The sequence below is a fragment of the Lemur catta genome, chromosome 6 (genome assembly GCF_020740605.2).
Source record: "Lemur catta isolate mLemCat1 chromosome 6, mLemCat1.pri, whole genome shotgun sequence".
NCBI classification, from domain to species: domain Eukaryota; kingdom Metazoa; phylum Chordata; class Mammalia; order Primates; family Lemuridae; genus Lemur; species Lemur catta.
The window spans coordinates 7,607,987-7,634,322 of NC_059133.1; the positions used below are offsets into that span (position 1 = coordinate 7,607,987).

At 38.8% G+C, this 26,336-nt stretch overlaps 1 protein-coding gene across 6 annotated transcripts in view; it reads left to right on the forward strand.

Annotated features, from left to right (window-relative positions):
* MRTFA (myocardin related transcription factor A) overlaps positions 1–26,336 on the forward strand; it is a 181,449-nt gene that overhangs the window by 91,463 nt on the left and 63,650 nt on the right. The window contains exon 1 of one of the 6 annotated variants that reach the window (XM_045554842.1): positions 18,607–18,800. The exons of the other annotated variants lie outside the window; for them this stretch is intronic. Coding sequence (XP_045410798.1) covers positions 18,779–18,800 — 22 coding nt within the window. The 5' untranslated portion in view covers positions 18,607–18,778. Of the gene's footprint in view, positions 1–18,606; positions 18,801–26,336 lie in introns of those variants that run through there. 6 annotated transcript variants of the gene reach the window in all.

Consider the following 26,336-nt stretch of genomic DNA (forward strand, 5'->3'; position numbering starts at 1 on the left):
AATCCTAGCACTCTGGGAGGCCGAGGCGGGTGGATTTCTCGAGGTCAGGAGTTCAAGACCAGCCTGAGCAAGAGCGAGACCCCGTCTCTACTAAAAATAGAAAGAAATTATCTGGCCAACTAAAATATATATAGAAAAAATTAGCCGGGCATGGTGGCGCATGCCTGTAGTCCCAGCTACTTGGGAGGCTGAGGCAGTAGGATCGCTTAAGCCCAGGAGTTTGAGGTTGCTGTGAGCTGGGCTGACGCCATGGCACTCACTCTAGCTCGGGCAACGTAGTGAGACTCTGTCTCAAAAAAAAAAAAAAAAAGAATTATGCTGAGTGAAAAAAGACAATCCTAAAAGGTTACATAATGTATGATTCCATTTGTATAACATTCTTGAAATGACAAAATTATAGCTATGAAGAACAGATTGGTGGTTGTCAGGGGCTAAGGATGGTGTGGGGCTGGTAACAAAGTAGATGTGGCTATAAAAGGTCAGCATGAGGAATCCCTGGGATGATGGAAATGGTCTGTATCTTGACTACATCAGTGTCAGTATCCTGGTTGTAATATTGTACTGTACTTTTGCAAGATGTATCACTGTGGGAAGCTGGGTAAAGGATACATGGGATCTCTCTGTATTATTTCTTACAGCTTTGTGTGAATCTATAATTATCTCAATGAAAAGTTTAATTTAAAAAATGCTGACAGTTTGACAGCTTTACAAAATGTTAAACGCAGGGGCAAGGGTGGGAGGGGAGTGAAGGATTAAAAATTACTTATCAGGGGCCGGGCTCGGTGGCTCACGCCTGTAATCCTAGCACTCTGGGAGGCCGAGGTGGGTGGATCGCTCAAGATCATGAGTTGGAGACCAGCCTGAGCAAGAGTGAGACCCCGTCTCTACCAAAAATAGAAAGAAATGATTTGGACAACTAAAAATCTATATAGAAAAAATCAGCTGGGCATGGTGGCACATGCCTGTAGTCCCAGCTACTCGGGAGGCTGAGGCAGTAGGATCGCTTAAGCCCAGGAGTTTGAGGTTGCTGTGAGCTAGGCTGATGCCACGGCACTTACTCTAGCCTGGGCAACAAAGCGAGACTCTGTCTCAAAAAAAAAAAAAAAAAAAAAATTACCTATCAGGTACAAAGTACACTATTCAGGTGACAGGTACACTAAAAGCCCTGACTTCACCACTATACAATTTATCCATGTAACCAAAAAACCACTTGTTTCCTCTAAGTCTATTGAAATAAAAAAATTAAGTTGAGGGAGTTAAACATAGACCATATGGCTTAGCAGTTCCACTCCTATATATATACCCAAGAAAATTCAAAACATCTGTCTGTGCAAAAACTTGTACATAAATGTTTATAGCTGCATTATTCAAATAGCTAAAAAGTGGAAACAACCCAGATGTTCATCAATTGATGAATAGATAAACAAAATGTGGTATATCCCTACAATGGAATAATACTCAGCCATAAAAAGGAATGAAATAGTGATACATGATATAAAATGAATGAACCTTAAAAATACTGTGCCAAGTGAAAGAAGATAGATATAAAAGGCCACACATAGCATGATTCCATTCATATGAAATGTCCAGAATAGGCAAATCCCTCCAGACAATGTAGATTAGTGGTTGCCAGTGCCTGGTAGGTATGTGTGTGGTGGGGTGGGGGTGGCAGAGATGGGGAGCGAGTGCTGATGGATACAGTGTTTCTTTCTGGGGTAATGAAAATGTTCTGGAATTATATGGTGGCGATGGTTGTATAACTTTGTGAACATACTAAAAAAATACTGGCATATGCACTTTGAATGGGTAAATTGTATGGTATGTGAAATACTATCCCAATTTTTAAAATTATCCAGAAGTGGAAGGAGAAATTGACTACAAAAGGGCATAAGGGAACTTCAGGGGATGAAAATGTTGTATCTCTTGATTGTCCTGGTGGTTATACAGGTATATGCAACTGTTAAAACGCATTGAATTGTATACTGGTCAAATTTGTTATATCTAAATTAAAGTTTAATAAAGTTGATTTAAAAAACTTATAAAGTTATCTCAAATTGTTATAGGCTTAAAATGACCTTTAGCTTAAAATTCTCTTATCTCTTATTAATATACAGCAACTATAACAAAAATTAGTTTAGAGACTCTGGCTTCTATTGCTAATTTCTATCTCCCCCACCTTTTCCTGTCCAGTTGGTTTCCAGAGTGAAACTCATCATTTCAGACTATGCTCTTGTGCCTTTGAACTAGCATGATTCTGTTGCTGTGCTTTTCAAAGCCCATGAGTGGGTGTGATTGTTCCAAAATTTTAAAAATGTATAGAACATTCTCTTGCTTTTATTGCTTTTTTCCTTTTATGCACAACAGAAAAATGCCCTATTGGGTATAACAAATCAGGGTGATTGCCTTTTACCACCACTTTGGAGTGCTCTGAGCTAATTTGGGCACCAGGATAAGAGGTTGGAATTAAAATGACTCCTGAAGAAAGTAAGCAGAAGAGGAAGTAGTGCTGCTAAGGTAATACTAAAAAAAAAAAAAAAAAAAAACCAAAACCAAGTGTGTGAACTTGTTCCCCACCTACATCACCTCTGTCTCCCAGCCTTGATCTCTTGCCAAGAAGTGGGCTGTCTAACTAAAATATTACAGAAAACCTTCCAAGGTTTGAGAAGAGTTCTAGAGGGTAATCTCTCAGTGAGAAGGACCAGCTCTGTAGGTGGCCTCTGTGAGTTTTCTTGTCAAGATTTCCTTCTCCCCCCATGTACCTACCCTTTCTCATTTCTGGGATCCCACCATACCTAAACCCAGGGATAGAGTGTTTCCATTTAAAATTCTGCCCCACAGGTGGACCAATCTCTTTTTTATTGTTTCCTTTAAGCATAAGTGTGACAGTTTTTTTTTTTTTTTTTGAGACAGAGTCTCGCTCTGTTGCCCGGGCTAGAGTGAGTGCCATGGTGTCGGCCTAGCTCACAGCAACCTCAGACTCCTGGGCTCAAGCAATCCTCCTGCCTCAGCCTCCCGAGTAGCTGGGACTACAGGCATGCGCCACCATGCCCGGCTAATTTTTTCTATATATATTTTTAGTTGTCCATATAATTTCCTTCTATTTTTAGTAGAGACGGGGTCTCACTCTTGCTCAGGCTAGTCTCGAACTCCTGAGCTCAAATGATCCACCTGCCTCGGCCTCCCAGAGTGCTAGGATTACAGGCGTGAGCCACCACGCCCAGCCAGTGACAGCCTTATATTTTAAAAGCTAACTTATAGAGACCAAATAGGAAAATGTAGAAAACCCCACCAAAAGAACAAAACAAAACAAAACCAACCCCCCCCAAACAAAAACATCTAAAACATAAAAAAGAGACACATTTCCAGAATATGGAATTATAAATGGATTTTATAAGAATTCCAGCAAAAATATAAAAATATTTTAAAATAAATAATAGTAGCTAACAATTAAACAGAGTTTACCACGTGTGAGGAGGAAAAACTCACTTTGGGTTTTTTTTTTTTTTTTTTCCTATACTACTTACTACTCAGCACTTCATTTCTGTTGACATCAAATGTGTGGGTTTTTTCCTCCACCGACAACCAATTCTCAAACTCGCTGGACACCAGTTGCATGTGCAGCAATTTAACTCAGTTTTGACATTAACTGCCTGGAGTTAGTGCAGACCCCACAAGTTAAGGATTCAGCCCCACAAGATTGCCCCCAGCCTCAGATGCCAATCCACAGTGGTGAGTCCCCAGATTTCCCACAACCTCTGTCCAGCTTTGCTACCAATCTCAAGTTCCCACAACCCCCTTCTAAGGTTGGATCATCTGCCAGAAGGGCTCACTGAAGTTAGGAAGGCACTCTACTTACATTCACCAGTTTGTTATAAAAGATACAACTCAGGAACAGCCACATGGAAGAGAAGCATAGGGCAAGGTATAAGGGAGGTTGTGTGGAGCTTCCATTCCTTCTCTGGGTGTGCCACCCTCCCAGCACCTCCATGTGTTTACCAGCCTGGAAGCTCTCTAGACCTCATCCTTTTGGATTTTTATGAAGGCTTTATTATATGGGCATAATTGATTAAATCATTGGCCATTGATGACTAAGTCAATTTCCAGCTCCTCTTTCCTCCCTGGAAGTCAGAGAGTAGGGCTGAAAGTTCCAACCCTCTAATCACATGGTTGGTTCCCCTGGTAACCAGCCTTCTCATCTTAAGGGGCTTTCCAAATTCACCTCATGAACATAAACTCAGGTGTGGGTGAAAGGGGCTTGTTATGAATAACAAAAGACTCTTCTCTGACCTTTATTGCTCATATCATTTATGAAATTCCAAGCTCCAATTTTAGGAGGTCAATGTCAGGAATGACAATAAAGACCAAATATATATTTCATATTATAAATCACAATATTACAATGTGCCAGACAGTGTTCCAAACTCCTTACGTGTATTGACTTTCTTAATCTTCACAACAACTATGTAAGATGTATGTTCTTATCCCGTCTTACAGATTAGGAAATTGAGGGAAAAGTGAATATGAAACTTGTCCAGTGCCACATACTTGGTAAATGGTAGAGCTAAGATTGCACCAACGTAGTTTGGCTTCAGAATTCATACCTTTTACCACTACACTATATTGCCGTTCATGTGAACTTCAGCCCCTTTATCAGACGCTGTCTGTTAGCTCTTGATAGGCTATTCTAACTTGTCTAGATTCCTTTATTCCATTTTCCTGGTGCCTAGCCTACCTGACTTTTTTGGTCCTCTTCCCTCCCTGTCTTATCTCTCCTTCCAGAACACTACAGCATAACTGTTACAAACAAACAAACGCCTCTAACCTTTTCTTCTTTTAGAATGAATACATATATTACATTCTATTGTCCAGGACCTCCTTCCTGCATAAGGATGGCTTTTTTTGTACATTTGACCTTTACAATGATTAGAAGGGATACTATTTTGAATTATAGTGTAGTAAGATTTCTTACTCTACAGCCATGGCCAAAACCAGCGTTGTATGTTTGAAACTAAGCAAAACTTCTTGAGTGTCTTGCCATAAACGTGCATTAGAAATTTTTTCCGATGTAGCACATAGTTTCTGTGGGTTGGAATTAAATTTAAACCTGTATATCTTTAGAGTAGGAACATTTGCTGTGTGGAGGTCCGTGTTGGCTTTGGTAAGAAAAAAAGTCCCTTGCTTCCTTACCCTTCTCTTCTGAGAAGGCTTTGAGAAACTTCTTTTAACAGCTGAGCTTTGTATCTGCTAAGTCAGTCCATGAGATGTTTGCAAATAATCTTCCATTAGCTTTATCCTGAAGATCCTCTTGCATTTAGGCTTTTGGTCAACTGACTTAGTGTTACTAAATTTATGTGTAATCCCAACTAAGGTAGTTAGTATGAATGTTTTTTAGAAAAGTCTTTATAAGTTTGAAGAAAAAAATATTTGTATATACTTTTAGAATTTGTCACATGCTATATGTCACACGAAAGGTATTTGAGAATGTAGAGAAAAAATGTGATCTCCACCTGCATAGGGATCATATTCTGGTTTGGGTAGTTTAGAAATAGAGCTTAAATGGTACCTAATCCTGAAGTTGTCCTTGTCCTCATAGACTGGTAGGCTAGTTTCCTGGTGTGCATGGCTCTGTTTTCTCTGTTCTCACCCACCTCTTCAACTTCACTTGCTGTTCTTTTCCTTTGCTTTCTAGGTTCCATTCTCTTCTCCTTCCTTCCCTCCTAACTTCCTACATGCTTTATTCCCACTCATCCTTTGGGTCTCAGAGAATGCCTGCCCACTCCAGTTTTCATACTTTCTCATTCTCTCTTTCTTCACTGCACTTAGGCTTTGAGATTACTGTGTATGTTTGTTTATGGGATTTTTGGGGACTTGTTTAATATGTATTTCCCTCACTAGATTGTAAATGCTATGAAGACAGGTTTTTTATCTGTTACCGTTTTATCATTTTATATCCAGCATCTGTCAGGGTGCTTGATATAATACATAATACGTGCTGCGTAAATGTATGTTAATGGATGAATGAAGTGAACATGAAATACTGGGGAAATTGGGAAGAAGAAAGCCATTCCATTCTGTATCCGTCTCCCAACCCAATAATTTCTCCCAAGAAATATTTTTCTGAAGAGCAAGTACAAACCATCTTGCTAAGGATGACTCTTTAGTTCCTTTATAAGATGTAGAGGATCATGTTTTTTTGTCATCTCTAACTCCCCCCCCCCAATTCATTTTGAGAAAGGTGATTCTCAGTTTTTGTGAAATTATAAAGATATATGAACTATAATGTGTTCATACCTATATCTCTAGATATACCTCTCCCCAAGGTTGAACAAAAAGTTGTCTGTTAAGTAAGGAGCTAGCACATATTTGGAGGAAGAACTATATATTTCAGCTTTTTGATTAAGGATTTAATTTTTTTTCTTTTTGATGTACTTAGTTTTGTCCATGTTTGGGGAGATCATTGTGGCATATTTAAGTCAAAGAATTTACCAGTGTTTATTAAAATGGCAAGCGTTCTTTGTAAAGTTTCATAGCCCAAGCTCAAACTGAGATTGTTAGTATCTTCATACCTTAATACTTCTCCTTTTTTTTTTTTTTTTGACACAGAGTCTCACTATGTCACCCCAGCTAGTTCAGTAGTGTCATCATAGTTCACTGCAACCTCAAACTCCTGGGCTCTAGTCATCCTCCTGCCTCAGCCTCCTGAGTAGCTGGGACTATGGGCATGCACTAGCACGCCTGGCTGATTTTTTCTATTTTTATTAATAGGAGAGATGGGGTCTCGCTCTTGATCAGCTGGGCTCAAACTCCTGAGCTCAAGGGATCCTCCTGCCTCATCTTCCCAGAGTGCTAGGATTATAGGCATGAGCCACCGTGCCTGGCCTACTTCTGCGTCTTGTCCACTGTTTCTTACTTCCTGCACCTTGGAGTACTTGTAAGGTTAAGATTGACAATTCTGTGAGATATGTTGTGCTCCTGAAAGCTTTTGGCGCAGTGTGGTTTCAAAAATTGTTTTCATAAGCTCATCAGATGGCTTTAAACTTGGTGTGCTGGTAGTGGGATTAAAGTGCCACAAACAGACTTTACTCCTTGGAAAACTTCCCTTTCTTCTAATTCTTTCTTTTGTTACTTTAAGCTTTCTGAATTGACTTTGTTCTTGGATATGCCTAGAAATTTCCTTTCACAGCAAAATCTTATAAGATTTAGAAAATTTATAGTTTAACAAATGCTCTTGTAAACTATTCATGATAAAAATGGATCAGTTAAAGTTTACAAATTACTTTTAAGATGCAAATTGCTAAGTGGTGGTGTTACGAGTATGAGTTTCTTAGCTTTTCAGGATGTCATCCTTTTTAGCCCCGTAGCTAAATATCAAGAGGCTACATGTTCAGCCATAAAACATTAGCCTCTGCCAACATTACATCAGCTCCACAAAACCTCACTGGCTAATTATCCTCTGGGACTAGGACATGGATTTGGCAGCTTGTGAAAGCTGCTTTTTCCAGTTTCTCCCTTCCTGGCTGTGACATATCCCAAAGGAATGAAGTTGAGAAATAATCATCATCTTTTGAAAGCTCCCACCCTCTCATTCCCACAGTGGTTCTCATGGTCAGGGATAGAAGATCTCTTCTTACACTTGAGGAGTCCTGTTTAGCTGATGATGTAGTCTTTAGGTAGTGGCCAAAGTACCCTGAATGAGCCATGGAAGGGTGATGGCAGGGAACCCCATTATGTATGTTTCTGGATGATTATCTACAAGAAATCTAGTGCTTATATTAGGATCCTCTCTGTATTGCCAAAATTTAAGAAGCTGGGAGACCAGAATTGGGAACCATATGTAGTTATCATCTGTGTCAGTTGACGTTTGGTGTAAGAATTAGTAATAGTCATTTAACATCTCCTTTAAGGAGCATCTATAAAACAACTTTGAAGGCAACCCAAGAATTCTATGTCCTTAATCTCTTTTAGCCTCAGTTTTTTCATGTTTAAAATAAAGACATAGTACCTGCCTTATCTTCCTCACAAGGTGGTGTAAGAATGGAATGCAATAACACAGGTGAACTGCTTCACCAAGATCACCAACGACCTATTAGTTGTCTTACCTAGTAGATCCACTCTAGGCTTCATCTTACTTGATCTTTCTTTATCATTTGACCCTATTCAGTGTTCTTTCCTCATTCTACGCTACTGAGGATTCTTTGCGTAATCTTGGTTAACCTAAGCATAAAATAAATTTATTGGAAGAGTATTGGATAGTGCACAACCTTAATAGGAAGGCTGAATAACAAAGTTCAGAAAATGAGCAGAAACTAAGTGAGGCAAAACATAATGAAGGCCATGTCATGGAGCCAGTCTGCTGAGGACTTTGTCACTAGTATTGCTCTCTGGACCGTCTCTGCCAGTGCTGCTGGCCTGGTCTCCAGTGAATACCTGCTGCTGTTGGCACTGCCACCAGTAGTCACTTGCCACAGTGCCATGAATGATTTCTGATTATATTTTCCTCCTTTGAGTCATTCCTTCAATATTGAAAGATCTAGATGAGAGGATCTGATTGGCTGGACTTGGGCTATATATTTGTGAGCTAAATGCCAGGAGCTAAGAGGGAATATCTGTTACTCTTCAGTTTCTGTAGTAGGAAGAGGGGACTGCCTTCTCCCTATCTTGGAATTTCCCCCAAATAGGAAAGGTATTCAGATGCTGGACAACTAAACTATAGACACCATTCTCTTGACAGCTTGCTTCCTAACTCTTCTGGCCACTGTTCAGTCTCTTCTGCAGTATTTCCCAGTCTTAGTCCCTTGACTTTTTTCCCTTTCTACACATTCTCCCTAACAATCTCATCCCAACTTGGTGCTTCAGCTACTACTTACTGAGTGTAGCCCTGACTTGTTTCCTTAGTTCTAAATTTAGTTAATCCACTAATTCTTCCCACCTGGACATCTAGATGACTTACGTGCATTTAAGACTGATGTTGCCATTCCCGGTGACTACTCCCACCCCCTACTGCACCCCAGGCTTTGTTCCCTAACTCGGTACCAGTTGTTCTAACCAGAAACTTAGGAGTCATTCTCGGTTCTTTCTTTCCTGTACTCCTCACATTAATTGACTTCTGAGTTCTATAGATTCTAGCTGTACTTTGAACTCTCATATTTTATTTCACTGCCCTAAATCATATTCTCAGCATTTCTCTCTGGTTTCAGTGGCCTTCTTATTGCACCCTCCCCCAGCCTGTAGCCTGACTGTCCTCTAATCTGTTCATACAGCTGCCGAGACACTTTTGCGAACTATCAGTTCTAATCACTTTATTCTCCTGCTCAGAATTCTTCAGTTTTTTGTGGGGTAAAATTTAAACTATATTGTCTTTTTGGTCTCTGACTAATGATTTGGTTGTTTCCTGTCACTTCCAACCTCACAATCTCCAGCAGTACTGACCAGCTTTTGGTTTCCAGAATACTTTGTGCTCTTTTGTATTTCTATTGCTTTGCAAATAATCTTTCCTCTGCCTTGATCATTCCTCTCTCTGCTTGCCCTCCCTCTAACTTTTACTTATCCTTCAAGTCCCAGCTCAAAAGCCAGCTCTTCTGAGATGCATGCTGTCGTTGATTCCCCCTGGAAACTTACGCGTTCTTTCTCCTGTGCTCTCCTTATATTTGGTACATACCACAGAGTTATTATTTTATTGTATTATCATTCCTAGCAGGTCTCATTGTTAGAAGTAAGCTCCTTGAAAGCTGGGATGATATCTAATTTCTATATCCCCAGTTTCCTGACACATAGCAGGTACATAATAATTTTTATTTAATGACTCAATAAATTAAAGCATCTTGGGAAGTAAAGCACTGTATATATGTAATGCTATTTTCATCATTGGCATTTTCTTGTAAGCATTAGTCCCTTTTTAAAAACTCTAAAGTTCTGTTATGTATGAATCAGTTCCTAGGGAACAATTCTGATTTTATTTCATTTCATTATCTATCTGTAAGTGGACAGAGGTTCAAGAACCCTACCCAGTGACTCAGATGAGTTTGCCTTCTTTATGATCAGACTTATTTTCTTTCCTCAAGAAGTTGATTAAATACTTTTCTTTAGTTTTCCCAACCTTCCACCTAATACACATTTTAATCCTAAATAATGTTCTGCTTCATGTGTGACTCCATTCCTCACTCCACAGCCACTAATTCAGTCACTTTGCTTTAGTTACTCTAGTTATCATAAATTTACAGTGGCTAGAAACATACACTGTATTAATATTCTAGAGATTATCTAGAGTAGAGGCCCTAGAGATGTGTCTGTTGATTTGACTGCATTGCTGGTTCTGCAGTTCCTTTTGTCCCATCCCACAGCTCTCAATCTGGTTCTATACTCCCACTGGAGGCCTTGGCAGAGCAAGCAGTGTATAGTTTAACTGCACTCATTTTTTTTAAGGACATGGCCACTGCCTCTTGATTTACTGCACTGGGAAGAATAAGTTTCGATTTTTTTTTTCTTGTTCTTCCCTCTGAGGGAGCCTGCGTCATTGAGAAATGTTTAACCTCATGGCCTTGCACTGGGGCTGGAAATTTGCCTGAGGGAACTTGAAGTTGGCAGTGTTTTTACTCAAATTCTCCCTTATGGGGAGGGGGATTTCAGCAGGATCTGCCAAAACAGGAAGATGTTGGGGACTTTTTAGTAGCAAAACTGTTGCCATTAGATTACTGAAAGTATTTGAAGAGTTTTCTGAAGATTAGCTTAGGCATTTAGAATTTTCTCTGGGTGGAAGCTGTAGCTTCTACCAGGTGTAAACAAAAATTCAGGCCAAGAAATTTAGCTTTTCAGTTATGTAGTATGTTGTTATGAGAAAACTTTGACCAACTGGGTGAGAAAGAAGCTAACGAGAGAGTTTAAGGAGTTTATAAACTCTCACTTAGGGAAAATAGCCCTAAGCCGAGGCAAATCTCTATGGGCTATGGGAAGAATTTGGCTTTTTATCAACCCTGGATTATTCTAAGAGTAGATCATAACAGGGATTTTTTATGGGGGGAGCAAATCTTTCTTTCAAATTTTTAATGATATTGTCATTATATTCTGTTCACAAAAGCACTTTGTTGACACAAGATACTTGCCCAGGAAGAGCTAGAATGATCTTTTCTCTCCCCAAACAATGATGTCCCTAATAGGGGAAGGTGTGAACCAGCAAATGTTTAGAATATGACTACCTCTGTTTATTTTTATCCTTGTATCACAGATGAGGAAAAGTAGTACAGTTGTTTGCCAGTATGAAATGATAAGCTGAGTGGGCACTGGACCCTGACAAGGGAAGAATTGTGTAGTTAAACCATTTGTGGCACCTTTGTGACCTCTTAGAAAATTGGAAACATCTACATAGCACTTAATACAAACACAAGCATTCCTGCCCACTCTGAAAGATGGTTGGACTCATCTACCATGTTTTCTTCTGTGCAATGTGTTTTCTACTGTTAGCATGGATGTTTGAGGGTTCAGCTGTTGATACTAGCACCTTGTTAAAAGCTACTATACAAGCAAAGAGAAGCATCCTATAATTTTAGAAAACAGATTTTTTACCGTACAAAAAGTGCTCCTAATCCCCAGTTACTGTGGAAAGAACCTATCACTATGTTCTTCCACCTTAAAGAAACTTCCAGCTGAGAGACAGCTTTATATCTAAAGGCAGGGCCAGAGGTTCTGGATGAACAGAGTGCGTTATATCCATAGAAAGTGGCAGTGAGTATAAATAAATCTTATTGGAAATAGACAAACCCATTTTTCACACTTATCAGCATCTGTGATTCATTTTAAATTTTTGGTTAATCAAATAGGAGACTAAATTGTTCTCAGTTGCTGTTAGGAGAAACACTTAATTTTTCCCTAAAAGCCACTATGCTGATTTTAATAACAGCACTTTTACAAGGTACTGATCTATGTGTTTTACATGTATCAACTCCTTTAATCCTCACAATAACACAGTGGTTCTTAATCCAGGGCAATTTTAACCCCGAGGGGACACACAACAGTATCTGGAGACATTTTTGCTTGTTGCAACTGCAGAGTTGCAACTGGTATCTAGTAGGTAGAAGCCAGGGATACAGATGAACACCCAGTAATCCACAGAACAACCCCCACAGGAAAAAATTATCTGATCCAAAACATCAATAATGCACAGGTCGAAAAACCCTGCATGACCCTATGAGGTAGGTCCTGTCTTTGTCAAATGCAAATCTAATGCCATGCCTTTACTTAAAATCTTTCAATGACTTCCCATTGCTCTTAGGCCAAAGCCTAAACTCCTAACGTGGCTTTTAAGACCCTCCTGTATCTCTAAGCTATTTTCTTTCCACTCATCTTCTCACATTTAATAGTCGTAGTCATAGCATTAACAGTAATAGCTAACATGTATTAAGCACTTGGCTGTGTGGCAGTTACTAGTCTAAGGGCATTAAATCATTTTGCCCTAATCTATGAGGTACTAATTATCGTTAAGCCTCTTTTTATATGGGGAAACAGGCACAAAGAAATGTCCAAGGGCAGCTAGTAAGTGATAAGGCGAATAATAAACCCAGGCAGTCAGGCTCTGGTGCCCTCACTTATATCCATTATGCTAAGTTGTCTTTCTGTTACCAAGTGTAACAAAAGTCCATCATTTCCCCTAATGTGCTGTTTTGCTTCTCCCCTCCAGGTCTTCACATTGTTCTCTCTGCTGGGACATCCTTCAGGTCATAGCTTAAACAAGTCTTCTGCAAGACTTTCCTGCTCTGTTTCCCAGAACTGCTTAGATCCCTCTGCTCTGTTCTCCCATGGCATTCTGAATATCCTGTTGTGACCCCCACTGTATTGTAATTACTTGTCCACCTTCACCCATAAATTTCAAGCTGCCTGAAGACAGAGACTGTATCTGTCTCGTTCACCACTCTACCCCTAGCACCTGGCACAGGCCCTGGCATATGTTAAATATTAGGTACTGAGTGAATAATTTCACATGGCTCCAGCACCATGAAGCCTTTCCTAACCTCCTTCCAAAAGTAATTTACTATTTCTCTAACTCTAAAAGCCTGACTTGTATGCCACATACTGTATGCTTCACATCTTGTTATATATAATCTATTTAAAAGAATGTTTTTTCCTATATGCTTGCAAAAAGGAGGTACAATGTTTTATGCATCTATGTTACCTTTGAAATGACTTTCACAAACTTAGCACTTAAAAAGTAATAATTGTGTATTAGGGATCCCTCTATATTATTTCTTTTCTTTCTTTTTTTTTTTTTTAGACAGAGTCTCGCTCTGTTGCCTGGCTAGAGTGAGTGCCGTGGCGTCAGCCTAGCTCACAGCAACCTCAAACTCCTGGGCTCAAGCGATCCTTCTGCCTCAGCCTCCCTAGTAGCTGGGACTACAGGCATGTGCCACCATGGCCGGCTAATTTTTTTTCTATATATATTTTAGTTGGCCAGATAATTTCTTTCTATTTTTTTTAGTAGAGACGGGGTCTCGCTCTTGCTAGTCTCAAACTCCTGACCTTGAGCGATCCACCCACCTTAGCCTCCCAGAGTGTTAGGATTACAGGCGTGAGCCACCGCGCCCGGCCCCTCTGTATTATTTCTCAACAACTTTATGTAAATCTATAATCATCTCAATAAAAATTTCAGTTAAAAAGTGCTTATTGAAAGAAATTGATAAATTATATAATTAATTACTCAAGAGCATAAAATGACAATTATCAGGTGAAGCCAAACTCTAACGTTCAGGCTCCTCGAGTAATCTGGCTCCTTATTACCTATTCAACCCAATCTTCTACTTATCCCATACTTTCTGTTCTAATTAAGGTGAAAACCTTATTCTTCCTCACATACCATTCCTAATCTAATTTCCAGATCTTTCCTTAGTATACTTGTCCTACCTGAATACTATCTGACTTCCCTCCTTTGACTCCTCATGCCTATCCAAATTTCACTAACCTCTAAGAACACCTGATTTGTTTTCTCTTTCTTAGGCTCTTATAATGCTTTGTAACCCCTATATCTCCAACAAGAATGCAAATTTTTTGAGTCTCAGAATCATTCCTTCTACTTCTCAGGAATCTCCCAAAGTAATTTCCATAGTGTTGAGTATATAATCAACAATTAACAAATACTTGCCAACTAAAAGAGAAGTTTCTAAGATTACGGTACACTTCTCTTTGAGGGCACAGTAGCCTTTTTAACATGGTGCTAATGGAGACCATAATGTATCCTCATCAGAACTCATCAACCATAATAAACACAATCAGTATTAATTACATGTGGTCATTGAAGAATTAAAATAATAGTGTATTCAATAATATTTCATGGATATATTTTGTAGAGAAAATTTTTTTTTATCACTTGTGCTTGCCTAGTAGTTAGCACATCTGGTTAGCTGTTTTCTAATAGTATTTATGCTGCTGTGGGTCTTAATTCTGTTTAAGCTGTGAAGGTGGTGATAAATGAGGAGTCATTAGTTTTAGAGACATGGTATGTAGAAAGACAGCAGTTGGCTGGGTGTGGTGGCTCACGCTTGTAATCCTAGTGCTCTGGGAGGCTAAGGCAGGTGGATCACTGGAGCTCAGTTCAAGACCAGCCTCAGCAAGAGTGAGATCCCTGTCTCTAGAAAACTTAGCTGCATGGTAGTTACATGCCTGTAGTCCCAGCTACCTGGAAGGCTGAGGCAGGAGGCTTGCTTGAGCCCAGGAGTTTGAGGTTGCAGTGAGCTATGATGACACCACTGCACTGTAGCCTGGGCAACAGAGCGAGTCTCAAAAAAAAAAAAAAAAAAAAAAAAAAGGTAGCAGTGGATAAATGCAATCAGAATGAGATAATTAAATGATTTAATGTTATGATTCATCACTCCCCATTTGGGGGATTGTTATTTTAAAATTTTGCTTAAGAAACCTTTATACATAAATCTGTCTATTATATGCAGAATTCTACATAGATGCATAAATCTGAAAATTTGCATCCTTATTTTTTAATGTAGTCCTTTTTTATCCTTTTTCACTTAGCAGTCCCTCCCCTTCTTTTCCCTCATTCCCCTCACATTGGTATGTCTGTACCCCCAAACCAAGTCCAGGGAATATTCTTCTATATTTTTCTCTGTACTCAACATAATCCCATACAGATAGATATGTATACACCAACACAGTGCTTTTTTTTTTTTGCCATTGAATTGTTTTTAAATGAGATCATATTATATGCACTTTTTACCTTTTGCTTTTCTCCCTCAATGTTACTTAATGGAATCCCTGCATATCATCTGATGTAGCTCAAATTAATTCTTTTTTTAATGGCTGCATACTACTTTATGGCTTGTATGTACTATAATGTATTCAGACATTCCCCTGTTGCTGGGTATTCTTTTCTTTTCCTTTTTTCTTTTTTTCCCCCCTATATAAAAAATGCTTCAGTAAACATCCTTTTTATATATGTTTTATCTATTGATGTGTATATTCTGTGGATATATTCCTAGGAATGGAACTGATGAGTTTGGGAAATATGTACGTTTCAATCCAATAGATGCTGCTGCCTAGTTGCCCCCTCCCCCCCCCCTTTTTTTTTTTACAGGGGTCTGTCCCTATATTGCCCAAGCTGGCCCCCAACTCCTGGGCTCAAGTGATTCACCCACCTCAGCCTCCCTGGTAGCTGGGACTGACTATAGGCATGTGCCACCTTGCCTCCAAATTGCTTTTTAAAAGACTAACACTTCACATTTCTACCAGCCATGAAGGAGAATACCTTTTCCCCACCTCTCTACCAGATATAGGTGTTATAAGCTATTTTAAATTTTCTGCTGGTATAATGGGTATGAATTGATAGCTCATGGTTATTCTAATATCTTTCCAATCAGGACCTTCATTAGGATGCTTAACAGGTTGGTGGAAATAAGCTGCATGAAAACTCAACCTCTTTGGGCACTGAAGAAGCCACATCTCCTTGAAATGCCAATGAGACAAAGATTGTTAGATATCTGGGGACAAATACAGCAGTTCCTTAATAGTGAAACACTGGGCATTTGGAGTCTATTAATGTGTAAATTTGCATAAAACTGAGTTATAGTGGGAAATATATCTGTGTAAAACCTTCTTCCCTAGAATCCTTGGTAAATTACCTTGCTGCATAGATAATTTTTCTGGGGAACTTTACCACAGTAGGAAGGAGATCACATCCCAGAAGAGATTATATTTTGTATACCACATTTTACTAGAGAATTGATGCCTTATGCAATTTAATGTAATAACATAATCTATATTATGAGTAATTTTTCTTTATAAACATTTTAGTCTGTGCTGCTACTACAAAATATTTGAGATTGGGTAATTTATAAAGAACAGAAATTTATTTCTCATAGTTCTATAGGCTACAATCAAGGCACTGGCAAGTTTGGTTGTCTTGCGCGGGCTGCATCCTCTGAGAGGAGGAACACTTTGTCCTCACATGGCAGAAGAAGGGCAAGCCATCCAAAAGCTGTGTGAAACCTCTTTTATAAGGGCTTTAATCTCATTCATGAGGGAGGAGCCCTCATGGCCCAATCACCTTTTAAAGGCCCCACCTCTTAATTCTGTCACATTAATAACACCTGAATTTTGGAGGGGACACATTCAAATCATAGCATTAATCATAGTTTAACATAGTTTGACAGAATAGCTACCATATATACTGCCTTTCTTATATTAGGTACTTTAAATAGTTACCTCATTTATTAATAACTCCAACACAATCCTTCAAATTAAGTAAGGCTTTACTTTGAGAGAAACTGGAAGCTGGCTGATAAATGCCAAAGTTAGGGTTCAAACCTTTGACTTCAAAGCACCTGACTATTAAACTGTATAGTCTGTTGATTAGATACAGTATCAAAGAGGATGACTAAGACTCATTGACAATTTTTAAACTTTATTTTGACATAAATATAGGTAATTGCAGTGTAGACCTTATCAGTACCAGGGACTAATTTGCATTTGATCTCTCTACTTCCTTTGTCTGGGATCTGGCAATGATGATAAATAAAATTACTAGGAATTCAATAATCACTGAGAATCTGCTAGTTGAAAGACAGTGGACTAGATGCTGTGAGTGTCTGATAATGTTTATTGAATATCCATTGGATAGAGCCCTTTTTATTTTGTGGCAAAAAAGGTAAGAAACATGATGCTAATCCTTTTCTTCAAAGAGTTTAGCATTCAGTTGGAGATAGATATGGTCATTATGCTATAAAATAAGAGAAAATTTTATACTGAAGGTACAACAAGTGGTGTGAACAGTGTTTTGAGGTTAATGAGGGGAGATTTCTTGGAATAGGAAGCTTTCAGCCAGGTTTGTAAGATGATGGACATAAACAGGTGGCAGGACTGAGTTTCCTAAAAGATACTATGCTCAGAGAGTCCATTCCTATTTGGAATGTTTCATAATTTAAAAAAGAGTGGCATGTCCTTTGTCACACATTTTAACTTGTGATTCTAAGTTGAGGATTGTTTGGTCAAACTCTTTTCTAGGCTCTCACTTATATATTTGACTACTTTGCCTGTTGTCATTTTGATTGCTTGAATGTATGGGGGTGAAGTTTATAAGATCTGGATTCAGAAAATAATTTTCAGTTCTTTCTTATTTTCATAAAAATATGAGAGAGGTAATTTTAAATTGTTCCTCACCATTTATGTAGCTTTATTAATCAGAAAAGTTACTGTTTCTTAACAAAAAGGCTGATATATTGACATGTCTAGAACCAGCCATAGCCTAGGGAATTTCAGTCCTTTTTTTTTTTTTTTTTAAAGACAGAGTCTCACTCTGTTGCCTGGGCTAGAGTGCCGTGGTGCAGCCTAGCTCACAGCAACCTCAAACTCCTAGGCTCAAGCGATCCTTCTGCCTCAGCCTCCCAAGTAGCTGGGACTACAGGCATACGCCACCATGCCCAGCTAATTTTTTCTATATATTTTTAGTTGTCCAACTAATTTCTTTCTATTTTTTAGTAGAGACAGTGTTTCACTCTTGCTCGGGCTGGTTTCGAACTCCTGAGCTCAAACGATCCGCCCACCTTGGCCTCCCAGAGTGCTAGGATTATAGACGTGAACCACCGCACAGGGCAGTCTTGATAAAGATTATTTGTTGAATTTTATCAGAATCTCAAGTTAGTATATGTGATGAAGGACACCCCACACATTTGTTTTTTTGTTTGTTTTGAGACAGAGTTTTGCTCTGTTGCTGGGCTGGAGTGCAGTGGTGTCATCATAGCTCACTGCAGCCTGGAACCCCTGGGCCCAAGCCATTCTCCAGCCTCAGCCTCCTGAATAGCTGGAACTACAGGTGCATGCCACTAAGCCTGGCTAATTTTTCTATTTTTTGTAAAGATTGGGTCTTGCTGTTGTTCAGGCTGGTCTCAAACTCCTGAGCTGAAGTGATCCTCCTACCTCAGCCTTCCAGAGTGCTAGGTGTGAGCCACCTTGCCTGGCCTCCACTCTTTTTAAAAAACATTATGAAGCATACCAAATTGGAATTGACTCTAAGTATGGTATACCTTTTGAGCTCAATCAACTCATTATCTTAATAGGCTAAAACTTCCTTCAGATTTTCAGTAGATAATTGGCTCTCCTGTTTGTCCTGTCCTTGTGTGTATCACGGGAGCTAGAGGATGCTAGAGGATTGATGCCTATGAAGCAAAACACATAGCCCTGGTGGATTTGTAGAAGAATGAATATGCAGTGCCTTTGCTTGCTGCAGAGGAGGTAACTGAAGAGAGACGGCCTTGTGATGGAGAAGCTCTGGTAGCCTTCCGCTTTGAAAGACATGAAGAATCAAAGACAAGCAGGTAGTGAGAAGGAGCCAGCAGAAACATAGTTTGACATCATCTGATAGTTTTTTCTCAGACTGTGTATTTCTAATTTTGTTGACAGTTTGTAATGTGGAGAAATTGATTGGCTGGTGATGTCTGAACCACTTAAAAAAGAGTAAATGGTGGCACAGTGTTGTGGGGCTATCACAAGCAGTTATGGTGATGCACAAATGAACAGAATTTCTAGCAATGTTATCTTAGTGCTCCTGAACCGAAAGGAGGTGCCTACAACCTGCCTTTGTAGTTCTTTTAGGCTCTTCTTGCTAACACACAGGACAGCCTGGAGGCCAGTAAAGCAGAATGGAGCAGAGCTGGGATGCACAGGTTGTTCAGAAGCTTCACTAGCTGCTGGCTTCTTTGTGCATTGATGCAGGATGTGTGAGCCAGCAGGGCAGAGTGGACAAGGGTAGCAAATAGGTGTCCTCTGTGGCACTAGGTAGGGAAAAAGATCTTAGGGTTCCCTGGAAGCATGGTAATTAATCTACAGAAGACTGTAAATTAAAGGAGATTGTAAACTACCAATAAAAGAAAGTGATGTGTGAAGTATGGTATTCTTTCTGTTTGTAGGCATAGACTTCTACTTTACTAAGTATAAAAAATTGTACTCGAAAATCCTATCCAAGTTTCCTCTGGTTCTTAAGTTCTGGTTTTTGAGTTGAAGTGTCACACACACATGGTTTCAGTGCAAAGGGAAATTTATGGGGAAAGTTTGAGTAAAGTTAATTTGGCCTTTAAGGCTTGGAGTCACAGAGAAGACATTTTCTATTTGCATTTTACATCTGCCTTCAAAAGCTTTCAAAGTCATTTGTAAGAAATTTTTAAAAAGACAGTTAAAACATTTTTAGTGTATATTAATAATTATAGGGAGGCAGCATTTTAAAAAATTTATTCAATAATGTTTTTTGGCTAGAGAAAGGTATTAATTGCTGTGCCTCTTTTCTCTTGGAAGACATGATTACTTCAAAGGCACAGCCAGTGAAACTCTCCTTTCATCATGGTGTTTCTGTTTTAGAAAGTTCTGCTTGCAGTAAATGGTCAGTCCACAGTGTGCTCTGGCAACTCCATGCCACAGTTTTGTGTTCAGACTACTTATCAGTACTCTGCGTTGTCTCTGCTCTTTTAATGACTCAGTATTAGAGAATCAGAACAAGGAATGCTGGGAGAGATTGTGACTGGCTCCCTATTTTGGGTGATGGTTTTTATTTAATATACTAGGTCATGTAATGTAGGCAGATATTAACAGTTTGAGAAATCCTAAAGGAATGTAAGTTCCAAGCATGACATCTTTACAAGAAAATGATTGTGAATTCCCTAAAATGTGAATTTAGTAATGTTAAGCAGATCTTTTTTGTACCTTGCTCCCCCTTTTCTCTACCCTGCGTGTATTTTTGTCTGTGTTGTGAGAGATCATAGGCTGTCTTAAAAGTGAAAAATCAAAATTAAACAATAATAAAAGGGATGATTGAACATTTTCTATATATCTGACACACTGACTATTGATTGATCGTCTCATTAAATTCATCCTAACACCATATGAATTTGATGGTATCATCCCCATTTTCAGGTAAGGAAATGAAAGCTCAGAAAGGTTAAGTACCTTACCAGAAGCCAGACTGGTGGTAGGTGATAAGAGCCAAAATTTCAACAAAGTCTGTCTGATTCCAAGTACAGATTCTCAGCCACTCTATCACACTGCCTCTATCCTACTTTTGAGGGGAAGAAGATCTAGATAGGTCTTGGACAGACAAAAAGCGATCTGGTTCTCTCAGTGGCTTTGGTGGTTCATCTGCCTACTGCCTGTGTTTCCCGTCTCTCCTAGCACCTACCATATGCATAACACACACTCAATAAATATTTATTAAATGAACAGGTATGTACAATTAACCATGGAAAATAGAAGTATACTGACATTGTTTGTAATATTTTGTAAGTATATGCTATATTTCTAAATATAGTAAAGTACATCTTTAATATTTATCAGGTTTATTTGTGACATATGTAGCCTTTTATAATAGATAAAACATTTATTGTCCCGTGTGATTTCTGGAGATTATCAGTATTCTGAATTCTTGCTTCTCTCTTCCTATTCAGCCTCCCTGCTGCTAGTCTTGTTCCTCTTCCTCTCCAGACTGTTGTCAAAATGACCTTTCTTGATTTCTCCTTCTCTCTGTCCTCCATTCCCCAAGTAATTATTATTTTCACAACTTTTGCCTTTGTACATTCCCCTCCCTTTGGTTAGAATGCCTTCCCATCTTTTTGGTTTGGCTTTAAAAAAAGACAAAAAACTGTTTCTGGACTTGGCTCAGGTGTCTTCTCCTGAAGGCCTTCTCTGACTCCTTCGAACCCAGCCAGGTCTCCTCTTCTGTGTTCCCATCAGAGCACTTATGCTGATGCATTGTGTAAGTGGGTACAAGTCTGTCTCTGTTTCTTTGAACAGCCTGTGTTATCAACTCCATGAAGACGGGGACTTAGGTGTTTCATCTCTCTGTGTCTAAAATGCCTGGTGCTTGCTAGGTAGATGCTAAATATCCACAGAAAAATGAAACAAAATAAAGAATATAGCTTGCCTAATCCCACCATTAATCTTAGAGAGGCATTTTAGAGTAGATAAAGGACACCCTATCTGCTCTAGCCACTCCTTTGTAGAGATTAGCAACATAGCTGAAAACCAGGACTTCTGATTCCTAGCCTAGTGTCCTTTCCTTCATTGTTTTTTGAGAAAAAAAAAATTTTTTTTTTTTTTTTTACTTACTATAAAGGCAATAGTTCTTTAATATAGACAGTTTAGAAAATTTAGGCTGGGCACAGTGGCTCACACCTGTAATCCTAGCACTGTGGGAGATTGAGGCCAGAGAATCACTTGAGGTCAGGAGTTCGAGACCAGCCTGAGGAACAGCAAGACCCCATCTTTACAAAAAATAGAAAAATTAGCTGGGTGTGGTGCATGCCTGTAGTCCCAGCTGCTCAAGAGGCTGAGGCAGGAGGATTGCTTGAGCTCAGGAGTTTGAGGTTGCGGTGAATTATGATGATGCCACTGCACTCCAGCCTGGGCAACAGAGCGAGACTCTGTCTCAAAAAATAAACAAATAAAAGAAAGGAAGAAAGAAAGAAAGAAAATTTAGAAGATAATAGATAAACAAAAGGGAGAAAGAGAAAATAAAATCATTCTATTCCCACCACCCAGGTGATGACCATCCATCTATTCTTTTCAGTGCATATATAGAGATTGTATATGTATGTGTTACATAATGGTGTGATGACAACAGCTTGAATTTACTGAATGCTTATAGAATGGGTACTATTCTAAATGCTTTACATATATTAACTCATTTATTACAGCATTTCTGAGATGAATACTGTTATTCGCACTTGACAGATGAGGAAATGGAGGCATCGAGATGCTAAATATCTCAAAGTTACATAGCTAGTACCTGGTAGAGCAAAGATTTGAACCCAGGCAATCAGTTCGAGAGCCTTTATTCTTAACTACAATTCCATTCTGTTGTGTACTATTTTGTAATCTGCTTTTTTAAAAAATTAAGGTCGTTTATATGCAGTAACAGTCACCCTTCTTAGGGGTACAGTTCAGTGACCTTTGGTAAAAGGTAAACCACCACCACAGTCGAGATCTATAGAATATTTGTAGACAGTCTCCTTTCCCGTTCCCAACTTCTGGAAACCACTGATCTGGTTTATGTCTGTATAGTTTTGCCTTTTCCTGAATTTCCTATAACTGCAGTCATAGAGTATGTGGCCTTTTGTGTCTGGCTTCTTTCACTTAGCATAATGCCTTTGAGGTTCACCAGTGGTGTTGCCTGTAGCAATAGTTTGTAGGGGATTTTTAGTTGCTAAAGTATTCCACTGTATGGATGTACCATAATTTTTATTCCATTCACAAGTTGAAGGACATTTGGGTTGTTTCTAGTTTTTGGCAATTACAAATAAAGCTGCTGTGAACACTCACATAGAGCTTTTTATGTGGACACGTTTTCACTTCCCTTGGGTAAATAGGAATAGGATTACTGGGTTGTATGGTAAGTGTAAGTTTAACTTCCAAATGGTTTTTCAAAGTAACATTATCATTTTGTATCCCCCCATAATGTCTGAGAGTTCAAATTGCTCCTCATCTTCAATAGCAAATTATTTATTAGTACTATAATAGTATTTGTATTCTGACACTAGCCAACTAGTCATCTCCACATGTTCTTGTTGGAAAAAGGTGTTGCTGAAATTAAGAGTTTCTGATGTAAGTTTTTTCTTTTTCTTTCCTTTCCTTGTTACAAATATTTATTGAGCAATTTACAATGTGTGGGGTGGATGAGAATGAGGGACTCTACTCTCAAAGCCCCTAGTTGGCCCTTTGAGCAGGGGTCATGGCAGATGATGGTGACACATTTGATTCTAATACTCCACCTAGTTTCCTAGGAACAAATTGATCGTAGAAGTTTCTACTTCCATTTCTCTGCACTGCATTCCTTGCTCAGCTTTCAAATGCTGAGGAAACTTGTAGGGAGAAGAATATGGTGGCACATCTGGCTCCAGCTGTGCTGCCAGACTTACCGTGTTTCCCCTTCCCCTTGCGTGGAAATGCCCACTGAGTGTCATGGTGGCAGTTTCTATAATCAGCTGGGTAGATTTTTCAGTTCAGTCTGTGGGTATAGCTGTCCTGATTGCCTACCCAGTGATTTGAATGATGAGACTAATGACATCTAAGGAGTATAATCAAAGAGTGAGGTAAGATAAGGGTATGAATCCCAAATTTTTGGTGAACTACCACTATTGTCCCAATATGTTATCTGTGACACTAGCTAGCATCTTAAGCGCCTTTGTTTTCTTTCTAAATGAAAAGATTAAATATGTACTGAGCTGTATCTTCTTTTAGGGATTTTTATCAGCAAAGTGTTTGCAAATTGCTAAGAAGTATCTATCCATTTGTTTGTTCATTCATTGAGCACATTTGCCAATTAACCATTATGTTTATGGTTCCCATCTCATTGATGTGATACAGCTTTTTTCAAAGTAAATTCTTCCTGAGTTTTTCCTTTGGTACCTTCCCTCACCCCCCAATTTGGTATCGTTCATCTATAAACATTTTAAAAACAAATGTCAAGGAAAATAAAATAGTGCTGTGTTATAGCTCCTTGTTCCATTTTGGTGCAGGTTTTGCACAAGAAGGGAGGGAAGGCAGGGTAGAGAAGAGGGAACTTGGTCATGTGATACTACTTGTCTGGCAGCAGCCTTTTGGTTCTGAGCAGAGAAACCAACTGTTTACTATTTTGGGTGAATGAGGTTGATTGGTTGCTACGAGCATTTTCTCCAAGGGAACCCTCTTCATTTCCAGCTCTACACATTGAAACTGTCCCAGTCCTGCTTTTTGGCATTTGGGTAGAGGAAGGAGGTGTCTGTGTTGAGGCCCAGTGCTGACAGGAAGAAATGTTTTGCCAGGAGACTTACTGATTCTGACCTTCTGCTGTCACTGCTTTTAATGCCCCACTCCCTAAGTAAACTTGGGATCTAGCTGTTCTTGCAACCCTTTGCACTGCAGAAATAAAGTGGCCACTTTAACCTAAAGAGCAATGCTAATGAGATCTTGAGCAAATAATAAATGGCATCTTTAAGGAGTGAGGGAAGGAAGACTGGTTTATTGCAACATTGGCCTTTGGAATCTCACATCTCCTCTAGCATGCTAGAGGAGAAGACCAAGATTCATCAGCCCACCTGCAGGATTCTGCCACTCTCGTGGATTGTCCTGAAGCCGGGAAAGGACAGCTACTCAGCAGTGTGCCTGACCCCTTATCACAGTTTGCGGGAAGGTTAGAGTATTTATCCCTTTGGTATTTGCATGTTTTTGTTTCCTCCTGAACTTAACTACTGTCTTTTATCGCCTTCCTATTTCTCTGTAGCCATCCAGGCTTTGACTTTGGATAGTTTATTCTCCCAGGATTTATTTTAAAGTTTCTTGAGCACCCAACAGATAGATAACTGGGCATAGTACTGTAAGGGTACATTTCATGACCTGATAGTGATAGTGTTTGACTTTCTTATTCCTTTCCTTCCCTCATGCGCAGTTCATATACCCAAGCCTAGATTGTGGAATAAAGGAAGAAAAAACTTTAATAAGATGGGTTTCTACCTCTTTATGTGGCTCAAATTCAATGTTTATCAGTAAAATATACTCCAGCCATACATACTATACAAATAAATAGCTCTTGATGACCTCAGTTTCTTTTGTCTGTCAAATACTGAAAGTGGGTAGATAACCTCTAAAGTTTCATAATACTAAGACATCATAATTTAAAGTAAAATAATACTTGGAAGGCTTTGTACTAGTATTGCATCTTAGTTTTTGTTATGGTGAACAATTTGGACTGGACTTATCAATCTTAAAGGAGTTTTCATTTGTCAACAGTCTTCTTTCATAGTCTTAAACTGCTGAAAAAAATATCCTTTGGGAGTAGAATGGACACATTTGAGTTCTGCAGGAAAATTCTTTCAGAAGAGTTCTGGGTTATGAAAAAAAAGAGGGTAGGGACTTTATCTAAATTCTCTAAAATGTGAACAGAAAAGAATTATCAATATTTTCTTCTCTTAGCTTGGAAACCTTAATTATCTACTATCAGAATTTATATACAGTCTATAATGTTTATTACATAAATGCTACTTTTTAACAAACGGACATTTGCTTTGAGTTTTCAAGATCTCTTTGGCACTTTACTAACATTTGGCAGGATGATTTGAGCATGTGGAGTCGGCAATGAATGGACACGCCAAAGAGGAAATCGAATCTGTGTCCAGTTTGCAAAGAGAACAGTTTTAAGAACTGGTCGAGAGGCAGTTGATTTTCTTTGAATATCTAGAAGTGTTCTGGACTAATGTCAAAGAAACACTGTGCCAATATAGAGGGAAGATTATTTGAAAGGCAGAGAGATAGTATGGCTCACGACCTTCAGTCTTTGGGCTGCTACCTTTGACTTTTTGTATCCAGAGGATTGTAATGTTCCAGATTCCCAGTCTGATCATTAAGAATATCTTTGCATTCAGTGCAAAAACCTACAGGAAATAGAAATGCAGACTTGTCATTAGGATCAGTGTGGTAATTTTAGATAACTACCCCGAGCAATTGACTGTATACGTTTATGGTTTTAGAGTGTGCGTAGAACCTTATATTTAGAATTTGGTATTGTCTTCTGTATCTTGAGAGGATTTAAATTATGTCTTCAATAAATAAATACACATATTTTTAAAAACTTGCTGTCATTTTGTAAACTGCACAAGAGAAATAGATTGTGCATTATATGGTAAGAATATAAAGGATATCTGATGTTACTCCTTTTGGGGCAAAGCAGGTGTTTGAGGGACAAAGATAGTTCTTCCTTGACATACCAAAAGATAGCAGTGAAAATGATTCTTCTTAGTCTTGTGTTTTATTATTATAGATAAATTCCTAATAATCTATCTTGTCTTTTTTTGTAGTTTTATTTTCTTTACTAGTAGACTTTGGCAAGGATCAAA